At 45.2% G+C, this 14519-nt stretch overlaps 1 protein-coding gene across 1 annotated transcript; it reads right to left on the bottom strand.

Annotated features, from left to right (window-relative positions):
- Positions 1-2130: 2130 nt before the first annotated feature.
- Positions 2131-3264, bottom strand: LOC126512660 (geranylgeranyl transferase type-2 subunit beta-like). Its single transcript, XM_050160541.1, has one exon. The coding sequence runs from the start codon at positions 3252-3254 to the stop codon at positions 2259-2261; it is 996 nt and encodes a 331-aa protein (XP_050016498.1). The 5' UTR covers positions 3255-3264; the 3' UTR covers positions 2131-2258.
- Positions 3265-14519: the final 11255 nt, after the last annotated feature.

Genomic DNA, 14519 nt, shown 5'->3' with positions numbered 1-14519 from the left:
ACTGCAGCTCTGGATAAAACAAGGCCTTGATTTTCCCCTAAACTAACCCCAGCTTTGTTCCAGGTGAGCATTAGAAATCATTCATTTTCCCCCTGGTCTCCTGTGTGCAGATTCCACACTCTCCAGAGAGGAAGAGCTAGCTCACCCAGACTAGGCACATACAGGGATGCTGGCCTACCAGTGCAAATACAGGTGCCAGATGTATCCCCTCTTGCTGTGCCTTGGTGCTCAGTTCACTTTCTCTTTTTTTTCCTTCATTCCTGGGTATGTCTGTCTAGCTCGACATAATCTAGACACATTCACAGACTTGCCCAGAGGTTTACTGGCTATATGACTATAGATCCTGTCCAAGTGACAATAGACATCCACTGTCACGTTCTATTATTATTTTTGAGCTCTTCCTAGTCTCTGGCATGTGACGATGGTTTGGGCTCATCCCCAGGTGTACTCTTGGCCTCACCTTCAAATTCAGCCACTTCTCCAAGGATCCTGTATTAGTTACTTTTCTATTTCTGCAATAAGACACCATGATCAAGACAACTTATAGAAGATAGAGGTTTGGGGTGCTTACGGTGTCAGAGGGATAAGAATCCATGATGGCAAAGCAGAAGCATGGTGGCTGGAGCTGGAAATAGAGATCACACATTGAACCACAAGCAAGAAATGAAGAGAACACTCTAGGGAAGACACAAAGCTTGGAAATGTCAAAACCCTGTCTCTAGTGACACATATCCTCTGACAAGGCCATACTTCCCAAGCCTCCCCAAACACCATCACCCCTGGGGACCAAGTGTTTAAATACCCCAGACTACTGATGACATCTCATTCAAACCATCGCAGACCCCTGTTCCTGTTTCCTTTCATTGGGCCTTAATTAGAAGTGACAGATGTTTGACTGAGCCTGAATGTAGCGATTAGAACACAATATTCACATATCCCAGACCTTACCAGTCTACCCTTGTGTCATGAAGTATCTGCTAATTGAATGTTTTTAATTATAAAAAAGAAAGCGAGATCATGCCGTACATCTGTAATCCAGTTACATCTTGTCTTAATCACTGTTCTGTTGCTGGGAAGAGACAACATGGCCATGGCAATTCTTATTAGGAAAACATTTAATTCAGGTAGGTCACTTACAGTTTCAGCGGTTCAGTCCATTATCATCATGTTGGGGAGAACGGTGGCAGGCAGGCTGGTGCTGGAGTAGTAGCTGAGAGCTATATACTGATCCATATGCAGAGTGCTAAGGAGAGAGAGAATGCACATGCACAAGCTTCTAGGCTTAGTATAGGCTTTTGCAACCTCATAGCCCACCCCTAGGGGCACACTTCCTCCAACATCCTACTTTTTCTAACCCTTTCAAAGAGTTCCACACCCTGATGACTAACCATTCAAATATATGAGCCTATTGGGGGGGAGTCATTCTTATTCAAACCGCCACACGTCCCACTGTCACAGGGCAAATTGTCTCCTGATATATACCATGTCCTCGTCCCCTTTTCTTCCTCTCCTTTTTTCCAGTATGTTAAGAATCTGCTCCTTCTACTGTAAAATTCTGTGGGTCTTGAGAAGTGTATCTCTACCACTACAGTTTCACACAAAATGATTTCACAGCTCTAAAGATGATCCTTCGTGGTTCTCCTGTTTAGCCTTCTTCTTTTGCAAGCCCCTCAAGAACATTACTGTTTCCCTTTACCAAACTCAGATAAACCTAATTAATACAATATACTTATAACCTTTTAAGTTGCCTTTTTTCCTTACGACTATACATTTAATATTCATTCATGTTCTTGTTTGGATTCATGTTTTTCCTTTCTAATTATAGAATAATGTTCCATTGTATGTATGCACCACCGAGTGTTTATTCACTGACATGTTAAAGAACATCTTGGTGGCTTCCATGTTCACACAGTTACGAATAAAGCTACTACCAGCATTAGCATATGAGTTTTTTTTTAACATTTTGTGCATCTTTTATTTAAATGAGTTTTACTCACTTGTATTAACAAAATCATTTTCCATCAATCATTATAGGTCAACAGGACATGGGGAGGCATCAATTAAATACCAGCTCTTAAGCTTGCTGTTATGAAGACATCAAACTTCAAGTAGACTAAAACTGTAATGTTTGGACACTACAGAAGATCTAAATACAATGTATTTTATACCACATATAATTATGATTGCATTAACATGATATACAATATTAACAGTCACTCCAGGTTTGACTGCACACATCTTCCCATGCCTGTCTGACTCTAGCTCACTAGTTCAGGCTGGACATTGACCCTCTGAAGCACTTCTTCAGGCATGCAAAAGACAGGACTAACAGGTTTAATCTGTTCTTCTCCCAGAAGTGACAATCCAGCAATGCCAAATAAGGTATGAAAAGGATCCACCATATCTCCGGGTCTGTCAGCAAAGCCCCCGGTCTCTTCATCTTGGCATGCTAAGATGAAGCTGCGCAGCTTTTCTCTGTCGATCCAATGAAGCCTCCCAATTATCTTCAAGGAGGCCAAAACCCACCAGGAGTAGCACACATCTGGTAACTTCTCAGGTCTTCCATTGAGTCCGCCTGAGGGCAGCTGTCGTTCACAAAGCCACCAACCAAGTAGGTCAGAGATCACTTGATGCAACTGACTGGTTATCGCCAGGAATCCTGTGCAACAATAGATCTGCCCAGCATGAGATTCGGAGCCTGGTCTGCACCCAAATCCACCATCAAAGTTCATACAGGCCAAAACAAATTCAATGGCCTTTTCCACATTAATAGCATCAAGCTTGCCCAAGAGAGCCAAAGTTGCCACTGCACAAAATGAGAATCTGGTATCAATTTCTCCCCAAATGTCTCCAGCAAATGAACCATCCTCTTTCTGCAGACTCTGAACATAGGCCACAACCTTATCCACGTCAATGACGTTGATGCTGTCATACAGCGTGAGAATCTGGACGGCGCTCAGAGTGTAGAGAAGATGCGGGTCGTGCTCAATGCTCGCACTGATGCCCCCACACTCATGCTGGCACGACTTGATAAACACCAGGATTTCCTCTCGGTTCATGCGATGGAGCTGTCCCATGAGGTCCATCACCGTCAAACCCCAGTAGATGCCGCTCATCCTCAGGTACTCAGACATACAGTATTCATAATCATCTTTTTTGGAGCCATAGGAGGCAATGTAATCGGCATGCTTCTCCAGTAACAGGGTGTCAGGAGCGTCTGACTTGATGGTGACATCCTTCTGCGGTGTACCCATGTCCGCGCGCAGAAAGCTAGCATATGAGTTTTTGTGTGGGCATAAGCTTTCAAGTAAGTTGGGTAAGTGCCTCCCAATGGTAAGGGTATATTTAGCTCTGTAGAAACCATGTCTGTCTTCTGAAATGACTTTGAATTCCTAGCAATCGTGAAAGACAGCTGCTCCACGCCTTTTTCAGAGTTGCTATTTGATGTTTTTGGATTGCAGCCACTCTTACAGGTATCTGTTCATATCTTAGGAAGGGAGGTTCATGCTTGGCCTTATCAGCATGTGGCCAAGTTAGAACAAGGAACAACGTATCACTAACTCTGGATTTTATATTTGTTTTCAAAGTGTGAACTAGGCTAAGGGCGTAGTAGGAAGCAGCTGGCTTGATCCCTTAGTGGCAGAGCCTGTGGGATTTGTTGCCACATGAACAGAAACATCAGTTTGCATACAAGTTTAGAAGACCACCTGAATGTGCGTCAGGCAAGAAATAGTGACCAAAAATGGGACAGAACACAGGATCCACTTTGACCAGTGCAAGAAAAAAAAACATACTACTTATGATAATTGCAGCTATGAAAAATAAAGATGCAAAACTCTATACCTGAAGGGAACAGAGGTCAGGTGAGATTCCCATGGGGACAACGTTTGCTGTAAATAAACAGCCTAAGGGAACCCATCCACTCTCCATCTCTCTAAAGAATCTCTGAGTTTGGATGCTCCCAGCAGTCCAACGCAAGCTAGAAAGGTCTTGATGCTGGAGTGGGTGGTCAGGCAGTGCAAATGGTGTGGTATGACCAGTGTGGGGCTAGGAAGATACAGAGCTGCCTCCAGCAAATCCCAGGTCCCCAGTGGTGCTTAACAATGAGCCTCTACTGCATCATGGCCGCAGCTGGGCTAGGCTTCCACAGGTCCAAGAGCACACGGTGATTAAATATATAGCTCCTTTGTCACTGGCTTTACAAACCCATTCATTTCCAAGGTGACTTCGGCCAGGACACGGCTGGAATGCTGCAGGAAGGTGACTGGTTGGGCGCCATGCCAGGTTCCTGCGTGCAGAGTTCAAGTGTCACCGTTGCAGCTGTGCCTGATGAGTTCTCAAGAAGTCCCACAGGGGAGACGTGCCCTTCTATTTCAGGCGCGTATGTTGTTCCTGTTTTCCAACAGTGGCTGGCAGACGTGGCTGCCCCACCCTCACCCTGTGCCCCTCCCTCTTACATTCCAAGCACACATCTGTTTGTACAACTAGGCTTCATCTGGAGGGAATGGTACGTAGTGGAAAATGAAGAGGACACACACAGGGGCTGAATCCAATAGGACACACCTGCCCCATCACTCACCTGCTCTTCCCTCCCACGCTCTTCCCGCTATGCTAAGTTTCTCTCGCTGTCTAAGTCAGGCACCTAAACTGCAACTTCCTGCTCCCCTACCAATCCCCCTTCTCCGGGAAGCTCATCAACCTTAGGGGGTCATCAGGACAGCTGATGTTATAAGAAGCCTGGGGGAGTGGGTGCCAAATATGTGAGCAGAATTTGGACACACAGTCTCTTTCTTTCTGTGTAGTATGTTAAAAGTCACATGACAATGGCTGCCTGAGAAGAGGGGAAAAGCCTGAGTCCAAGGCATTCTTCAAAGGAGAGGCCTAACCTTCATTTTATTGAGACAGAACTGAAAAAAAATTTCTTTCACTTGTGAAATTACTGATACTCAGAGGTTGTTGAAGCCATATTAGCTTTGGAAAGTACACATGGTAGTTTGAATGAAAATGGCCTCTATAGGTTTATAAGAAGTAGCACTATTGGGAGGTGTGGCCTTGTTGGAGTAGGCGTAGCCTTGTTGGAGGAAGTGTGTCACTGGGGGTAGGCTTTAATGTTTCAGAAACCGAAGCCAAGTCCAGTACCACTCTTCCTCCTGCCTGAAGATCTGGATGTAGAACTCTCAGCTACCTCTCCAGCACCATGTCTGCCTGCACGCCACCGTTCCTCCCGCCACGATGATAACGCAATAAACCTCTGAACTGTAAGCAAGCCCCAATTAAATGTTTTCCTTTATGAGAGCTGCGATAATCATGGTGTCTCTTCACAGCAATAAAGCCCAAACTAAGACATATACTAACTCAAAAAAAAAAAAAATCTAAGTAACTTCCAGTGATCCATAGAGGTTTTAAATTGCCTGTGACACACTGAAAACCTTTTGTCATACAAAAATGTGGTATTTTTAATTAGCCATGAGAGGACCCCGAAGGCATGAGAGCTCGGAGTAGGTCAGCTGTGAGAGACATTCTTTCTACTGTCAGTCACGTCTCCCTGGTGGCTCTCCCTCTTCTCTGGCCTCTGCTCCTTGGAAAGACTTGATGTCAATCGTGTGTAACTAGGTGCAGTTTTAAAGTATGGGATAACTACCTTCGCTTTGCACTGCGATCCTGATCTCTTACAAGGGAACTTTAAGTGCTTGGCTTTGAGGCTTCAGGATGGTACTGCCGGGGGGAGGAGACTTGAGGGCTGCAATGCCTTCCCTGCCTCAGAGGATGCTTTCATGACCTTTTTTGGTGGTAAACTTGTCTTGCATATGAATCTATTACAAAGTAAAGGGAACAAGTTCTAAATGAATGACTTTTATAGGTCCTAGAGACAATCTCCACAGTCTCTTGCCCTCTCCATACGGCATTGTTTCTCATAGCAGCGCTGGTAGCAGGTAAGCCAAGGCCTGGGTCAACTCTCTTCTAGTGATCAGGAACTCCCCACCTGTGAGGAGATAGCCTGCCACTAGACAGAGGATTGATCCACATTTTTAATTTCACCCCGATCATTTTATTATTACAAACAATGTATTAGCCTGACTCTACTGTCTTTGAGATTAGAGCCCGGTTTGTGGTCTACTTCACAACTCTCACTTCTGTTCTGCATACCCAGAAAGGTATGTTCTGAAATATTCCACAGGCACCTGGAAAGGTGGATAGTTCCAAACTGTGGGCATACTGTCAAATTGGTATGTAAAAACCTAATTAATTAAAAATAAATTAATCAAAAAGGAAACGTCTGTCTGTTCTGAGTGTATGCATGTTTCTTGTCAGTATTCACGAAGCAAATACTCATATCACAGTGCATATTGCAGTCATCTAGATTGCTGTGGATTGTTATTCTAGCTAAGCAAAGATGTATTACATTTATTTACGTTGTGGAATATGGCTTTAACTGTGTAAAGGTGGGTTACATTTTTAGGCTGCGTTTGTTTAACCATGTAAGGATGTGTGTGTTTAATTAGGTAATGATATGTTACATCTGTTTCACCTTGCCTGCCTAAGGCATCTGATTGGTCTAGTAAAGAGCTGAATGGCCAATAGCTAGGCAGAGAAAGAATAGGCAGGGATGGATAGCAGAGAGAATAAATAGGAGGGGAAACATAGGCTCAAAAAAGAAGGGAGAAGAATGAGAGGCGCAGGAGGAGAAAACGATGGGCAGACCTGGAGCTGTAAGCTAGGCAGCTGTCAACCACCCGGACACAGAGACAGCAAGAAAGTAAGAAAGAGAAGCAGGTTAATTTAAGTTAAAAGAGCTAGCCAGAAACATGCCTAAGCTAGGTTGGTTATTCATAACTAATAAGAGGTCTCCATGTCATAATCTGTGAGCTGGTTGGTGGCACAAAAGAAAATTTGTGGTACAAGAGATGGGTCAACCTTTTAAAACTGACATCATGTCATCTGCAAAGCTGACACTTGAGAACCACATGACTAAATTACAAAAAGCAAAACAACACACGCACACACACACACACACACAATCTCTTAAAGTCTAGTAATGTTTCTGATTTAATTGGGTCAAATTCATAGCTATCCTAGGACACATGTGGATTACAGGTTGGACTAAGAGACTTGAGCAACTGTGGAGTCTGGTATTCAGGAGAACTCCCCCAGAATACTAAGGGGTGACTGTCTCCATAGGAACATACCATACATACTATAAAGTCAAAATTAAACATTAATCACAATAAGAAGTTAGCAAAAACTAATAGTTCAGCATGACAGTTATAACAATGTATCATAATAATTGTTGATTAACATTATTTCTGTAATTTCCTATCTAAAGTATTTAGTTGGCAGTTGAAAGCAGATTAAAATGAGAGGGATCTCTGTATATCATTTACCAATCTTTAGTTTTCCTTTTATCTTAATTTCATCATCTGGTATAGAAGCTTCCCTTGCTTTCTTTTATAACATGTGAATCTGTTAGTTGCCTCAACCTCTGGTTTGAAGTGAACCACATTATGGTCGTAGAGTCAAAACACTTCTTCAGGCTGTAATGGGCCCCCCAGCCCTTAGCACACCGACTCCATGATGTAAATACCATTCAGGCCATAAAACCAATCGTGTAGACAGTCCCAGTTGCCAAAATGAAAACAAAGACCTACTCCTCATCAAAGTCCATAGTTCTGGGAAAGTCTCTAAATTTTGCTCCCCCCCCCCCCGTCTTCTGTAGTTTTACTTCTGCCTAACTGTCCTTGCTAATGGAAGTATAACAACCCAGAATGTGGTTTTTGTGCTTAAAGCTCACCTGGAAAAGCTGCCGGGCTACTCTGGAATCCAGAACACCCAGTATAGTTGCTGGCTGGCTAATAAAGATTTTCTATTGGCTCAAACCGGTGTCTGAGTAGTCTGTGTTGTGGCTATCCCACGCCAACACCAGTCCTGTCAAATATTTGAGGACAACAGCTGGACATGCCCTGGCCTTCTCAGAGAAGGACACACAGAGGGAATTTCTTCAACCATGATTTGAGGATTTGGGGCTCCTTTCTACTGTGGGAAGGCCTCCTACAGGGCTTCTCTGGTTGACAAAGAGCCTCACTGAAATTCCTGGTGGAATTAAGTTGTGCCCAGTTAGAGAATAAGAAGAGTAGGTGAGTCTTGAGGCTTCCTATCCCAACCTGCTACATCTGAACTCAGCCTTCCAAGAAAGGACAAAGACTTACTGTAAGGGTTTAAATAAAATGGCACAGTTCCCCGAGGGGCAGCCAGTCCCACCACCCAAAACCTCCAACATGTAGATGGGCTCTTATCCTTCTGGAAGTGTTAGCACCAATAAACCATTCTTCCTATAAGTTGTCTTCATCATGGCATTTTATTACCGCTACATAAAAATAACAACTATGGAAGTAGGTACCAGAGAGCTTCTGGGGTCGTGAAGAGCTAGGCCCTGCTATTTTATGTAGGATTATGGAAGGCTTGGGAACGCTGGGCTAGGGAAGCAGTACTCCAGGCACAGCTTAAATGCCATTCTAGAAGGAACAGGGAACGAACAAGGGAGTTCTGAGAGCACTCCCAGCTCCAGAGGCTTCAGAAAGGAACTATATTAACAACTAATGGGTTAGAGGCCATCCCTTGGATGTTAGGTGGGGAAAAAACTGGCTGGCTTCTGCCTATGTCCTTAGAACTTGCCAGAGGCTAAATGAAAGCGGTGGGCTCTATTGCTTTGGCATTGAGACATCATAATATTGAATGTGTCATGGTTATTAGTAATAATGCTTGTGTAGGTCTACAGTGAAATGATAAGTAGAGCAGAAAAAGTGCAAAATGTATAATTTAGAGGGTAAAGGCATTAGTAAGCTTAATTTTATAGCCCGGGGGGGGGGGGGNGGAGGCTGCGATTGGTAAGGAGATTAGGGCCATTAAGGAGAGGCCTGATCTGCATTGGGACAAAGGGAAAGTTGTCCTCAGGGAAAGACTCCACCCAGTTAAGCTTCCAGCTTGTGAAAGAAACAGTTCAAGGAGTTTTCTGTTCCTAGAAGGCAAACGCAAACAGAAACTTGCGCTGCTGCGATTCAAGGCAGCCATCCAGTCTATCCACGCAGGCAGCACAACCTGGCAATGTTGTCTGCACAGCGCTGGCTTTAGAGGCATGAAGGGTACAAAAGGGAAGGGGATATGCAGGTTCTATCCTGCTTGAGGCGTTTCTTCACTGGTATTGGAACCTACTTCTTCAAGACTCTAAATTTGACTGAAGACCAGCTGAGATATCCGGCCTTGTGGCTAGAACAACTATTGGATTCTTGCTTTTTGAACTGAGAGAAAGGCATGATTGGACTAGCCAGACCATAGCCAATAAGCCATCGTTTAAAAAAAATACTCTTTTAATATATATAGATTAAACTCTAATACACTGTACTCACCCTGTTTACAACCCTAAAAATCTCATGTCTCCCTTTAAAACTTCAAAGAAGTGGCTTTCTCTTTTTCCATTTTTAAGCCCAAAATTATAATAGTGTTTGTGAACATATGATTCTGGCCTCAACGTGCAAATCCACTCCACAGAATGCTGACTTTTTTGGGACTCAGTAATATCATATATGCGAACATGTGTGTGCGTGTGTGTGCATGCATGTGTGTGTGCGTGTGTTCAGTGTTGAGGGCTCTTCCTCTGGTACACTCCACCTTACTTTTATTTATTTATTTTTTTCAAGCCTCGAGTCACCAGTTGGCTAGAGTAACTATTGATCACATTCCGTGGGTGGATCCTGTTTCTGCCCCTACCACTGCTGAAGATACAAACACACACTTCTACTTGACTTTTTATGGGGTTTCCTGAAATCGGAACTCGGGTTCTCAAGCTTGCGTGGCAAGCACTATACTGACTGAACCATTTCCCATGTCTGGAACTTTACTTTCATTGCTCTAGTTTGAGCCTTGCTGCTAGCCCATGGGTTCTCACAGAGACTGTTCTGGAGGAGGAAACGCTCATTAAAATTTAAAGCAAAACAGCAGCAGACTATCATTTATTACTTCCTGGCCTCATTTCTTCCCAGGCTTACACACGCGCCCTGCTCCCAGGCAGAATTTTGCAAGGAAAAGAAGGCAGTCTATGAAGAAGAAAATTCGTCTTCCTGGCGCTGAAGGGGACATAGTAATTCAGTTACTCTGGTTTCTGAAAAGTCAAAGTACTGGATGGTAATTCATCACAGAGGGACAGGCAGACCCTGACTTGGCTTTTGAGGCTGTTTGTGGCCAGAGGAGGACAAGGGAAAAAATAAGGACGAGGGAGGGAGGGAAGGAGACGGAGAGAGGAGTGAGATAGAGACCTAGGAGATAGACAAGGGGAGACAGAAAAGGAAAATGACAGGCAAGACAGCGGAGAGAGAGAGAAGACATGGATACCGAGGTAGTTAGCGTGGCAGGGAGAGGAGAGAGGAAGAGGGCAAAGAGAACCTAAGCTAAGATGCTGGTCCAATCCCAGAACCTGCAAGGAGTGCAAAGGTTGCAGAGGGCAATAAGACCCGATCACAAGATGAGCTGGGATGGTAACCGGAGCATACCAGTGAACCCAGTACTGTGACAGTTTCGATGAAATCGTTTTGAAATTATTCAAGCCCTTCATAGAATATAGCAAACAGTGAGAACAGAGGTGCAGCCGCAGAGGGGGCACAGCACGACAGAACGCCACAGGGCTCCACGAGCTTGACTGGAAGGGCTCCAAACGAAACTACAATTTCTTTAAGCTGTGTGTATCTGTTTGTGGGTGTGTGCTGGCGAGTGAAGGGTTTCAGGTCCCCTGCAGCTGCAGCTGGAGCCACCAACCGGCAGTTGTGAGCTACACGATGTGGGTTCTGGAGAATGACTTTTTTTTTTTTTTTTTTCTGCAAGAAAAGCAAGTACTCTTCACTGCTTAGCAAAGAGCAGACAACTGGGTTGCATTTGAAGAGTCGATCGCCATCAAAATTACCAAGGACTCCTTGGCAAAGTGGCTGATTAGTGTTCAGAGACGAGCTCAAGTCCTTGCTCAGTCAGGAACCAAGCCCAAATATTTAAGGCCAAACCCGGCAACTCTATTTCTCTGCACGTGTTTTCCACCAATGGGATCTGCCCTCTACGGAATTTGCATTTTGGGATCACTTTTCCACGTTGTGAAAGCCACAAAATTGGTCCCTTTCTCGGTTTATTGTCTTCTTTAATATAAGCGATGCTTTTAGAAAGCCAATTGCTAGCCTGCCAGGGCATCTTTGCTGTTACGGCTTGCGCAGCTCTTGGGCTGTTTCAAACTGCTGGTCCTGCCGTGAAGTGACCTCCGGATGGAATAAGGCATTTTCCCCCTCCTTTTAAGTGACCCTGTTTCTTCGCCTGCAGAAGGAACTGATGAGGAAAACAGCAAGAGGATGAAGAGAGGAGATGGAGGAAGAAGGATGGAGGGGGGGAAGAGAGGAGGAAAAAGTGAACTTTCTAATGTTTTGAGTCGATATTGACTGACCAACAGAGCTTACGGCAGCATGAATTTAGTAGTTGCATCCCCAAGTCGGGCCAAAGGAGTTCTCTGGCACGGCAAGGCGTGCCGGAAGCATGCGCAGACTCCCACCTTTCCTCCACTTCCAGGAGGCGCCTCCTTAGCCACAGAGCTGTTGTCAAGAGCCTACAGCTGCCTGTGCTGCCATGGTGGTGCGGGCGTCAGTTTGGTTCTCATTGCACCATTAGTTCCAAGCGCGTCTGCTCCAGGATTTCTCCCCGCCCCTGTGGCGCATCCATCTCCATCTTGTTCACGTTTTATTACTCTCGCCTAAATGTTAGCGAGCCTTATCAAGTACGGCAAGCATCTGGGCACTGTGCCAGAAGGCCAGCAGGCCCTCGACCCCACTCCTTGTGGTTTGAGGCTCCACTTATAGCTTTAATTCCCAGTCCCTGTAATTCAGGACCACAAAGGGCCAATGCAGAAACGGCTCACTTACTTCCCGAAGACAGCTGGCCAGTAGCCACTCAGTTACTGAGTTGAGTGCAGGACCCCTGCCTCTCTTGGGAGCTAAACAAAGCCCCTGACTTTCTCTCTGCGTCTTTTTGCACACTCCAGGGCCTGTGACAGGGGATGCTGTTTCCATTGGCCAGGGGCCCTGGCAGGGCTCCCCAAGGCAATTTTCCAGTCTTACATTCAGTAGAGAACCTGAAAGGCTGCTGTTGCAATTGAGCCCTGCTGGGCTGGGGGAGGGAGGCTCCAAGTCTTCCAGTCAGCGGCTCTCAAACCTCTGGAGTGCACAGATCCTCTGAAAGGGGGAAAAAAAAAAAGAAGACACAATTAAGAACAGAATCCCAAACGCCAGAAATCCCATTCGGTGCAAATCTCCTCTACTTGTAGATTAGTATTGCGAAAGGGCTCTGTCTGTAAAGTAAGTCCCATTCTGAGCACACTTGTCACCAGGCGCGGTTCAGCTATAGATCTAGGTATTTTTAGAATGGCCCTGCAAGGAGTCCTAATAAGATCAGCACGCCTTCCCTACTCAGCACGCCTAACAAACACGCACGTAAAATGTGGCCTCTAGCAGATTCTTGAGTCCTGCCAATGGTCTGCTGAGCCTGGTAGGACTCTTCCAGGTTCTCGGGTGAAGGGATAAGTAAGTCCCAGACTTCAGTCACAACTCTAAAGCTGACCCACCGACGTGGCTGGGGGCAGGTTAGAAAGAGACCAACCTCAGCTCCCTTCCTAAGGGTTCTGACTGCTAACACTAACTCCCAGGTATCAGGAATCATTTCCATTATGCAAAGACACTTGTGAAAGAAGGTCAGGTTTGCGAAAGAACACTCGGGAATCTTTGTAATGAATTCCAATCATTCAAGTCCGGAGATTCTGCATCTGTGGCTTCAGCTATGGACAGCTGTCTGAAAATACACCGAAAAAAAAAAATGTACCAAACACATACAAAGTTTTCATTTCTTGGCATCATTCCTTGACGAGCGCAGTAGAGCAACTCTCTGCAGAGAGTTTACATGAGGTCTTTTCAGTAATAGAGCCATGATTAAAGCACACAGGATCGTGTACACGGGCTATATGCAAATATTATACCATGCTGTAGCCAGTACTGGTCCATAGGTGGAATTTTTTGATGCTTTGTCTAAGCTCTGATCTCCTGATATTTGCTATCCCCCCCCCCTTCTATTTTCTTGTCACGGAAAAAAATTTTCTTTTTCAAAAAAAAAAAAGTGTCTGATCAAATAAACGCATTACTGTTTCTCCATATAGGTTGTGGATTTTGAATCATAAAAAAGATATCCCCTCTCTCACATTATAGGATAGAGATGAATTTCAAAGGGAAAGAGAGGAGAGAGAGAAGAAGAAGAAAAGGAGAAGGAGGAGGAGGAGGAGGAGGAGGAGGAGGAGGAGGAGGAGGAAGAGGAACAGAGACCCAGGATTGGGGGGGGGGTTGTTGCCTGCAAGGACATTTGAGGATGGCTCCATTGGTGGTGATCAAATGATGGGATGTCCACCCGGGAAGAGTGGCGGGTGAGGTGAGGCAGGTGTCAGGCCCCAGGGTGGGGGTGCCGGAGCCTCTGTTAACTGGGTGGAGCAAAGCAGCACTGTCCCACCAGAGTGTCAGCTCAGGTAGAAAAGAAGTGGACCCTGCTCCCTCTGCTGAGTCCTAGAGACACAGGTACAATTTAGAATGGGGAAAAGGATTTCAAGTCAGAAATCCCTGAGGTGTGCCCTTGAACTGACTTCAACTTTGGAAAGGGGAACAAGTCCTAGTTACAGAACCTGCCCTGCCTGAGATGCTCTCGGCAGAGGCAGGACCCAGCTGGAGCCAAGGCTCCATACTCGTAGCTTAGGGTGGTGACTGGAACGGTCAAGGCCATTTGCTTGTGTTCTGACTTTACGGCCCAAACTTTACAGAGGGATGGAAGATCAAAGAGGTTTGGTGGCTTGCCTAAGTTCCTCTTCTGCTAAAGGTATAACTAGAATCACAGAGCAGCTGTCGGCTGGTTCCAAACCCACACTGATGCTACTCCTGTGTCATGTTAAGATGTGGCTTTGAGCAATACCACTCTAGGGTATATATCCAAAGGATGCTTAATTGTGCCACAAGGACATGTGCTCAACTATGTTCATGGCAGCATTGTTTGTCATAGCCAGAACCTGGAAACAACCTAAATGCCCCTTGACTGAAGAATGGATGTAGAAAATGTGGTACATTTACACAACGGAGTACTACACAGCAGAAAAAAATAATGACACCTTGAAATTTGCAGACAAATGGGATGGATCTAGAAGACATCATACTGAGTGAGGTAACCCAGATCCAGAAAGTCATATGTACTCACTCATAAGTGGTTTTTAAACATAAAGCAAAGAAAACCAGCCTATAAATCATAATCCCAGAGAATCTAGACAACAATGAGGACCCTAAGAGAGACGTACATGGAGCTAGTCTGCATGGGAAGTAGAAAAAGACAAAATCTCCTGAGTAAATTAGGAGCATGGGTACCATGGGAGAGGGTTGAAGGGGAGGGGAGAGGATGGGAGGGGAGCAGAGAAAAAG

The sequence above is a fragment of the Alexandromys fortis genome, unplaced genomic scaffold (genome assembly GCF_014885135.2).
Source record: "Alexandromys fortis isolate MF-2015 unplaced genomic scaffold, M_Fortis_MF-2015_v1.1 scaffold_116, whole genome shotgun sequence".
NCBI classification, from domain to species: domain Eukaryota; kingdom Metazoa; phylum Chordata; class Mammalia; order Rodentia; family Cricetidae; genus Alexandromys; species Alexandromys fortis.
Note: the sequence above shows the minus strand (reverse complement) of the source record. Positions and strands in the feature narration are given on the sequence as shown.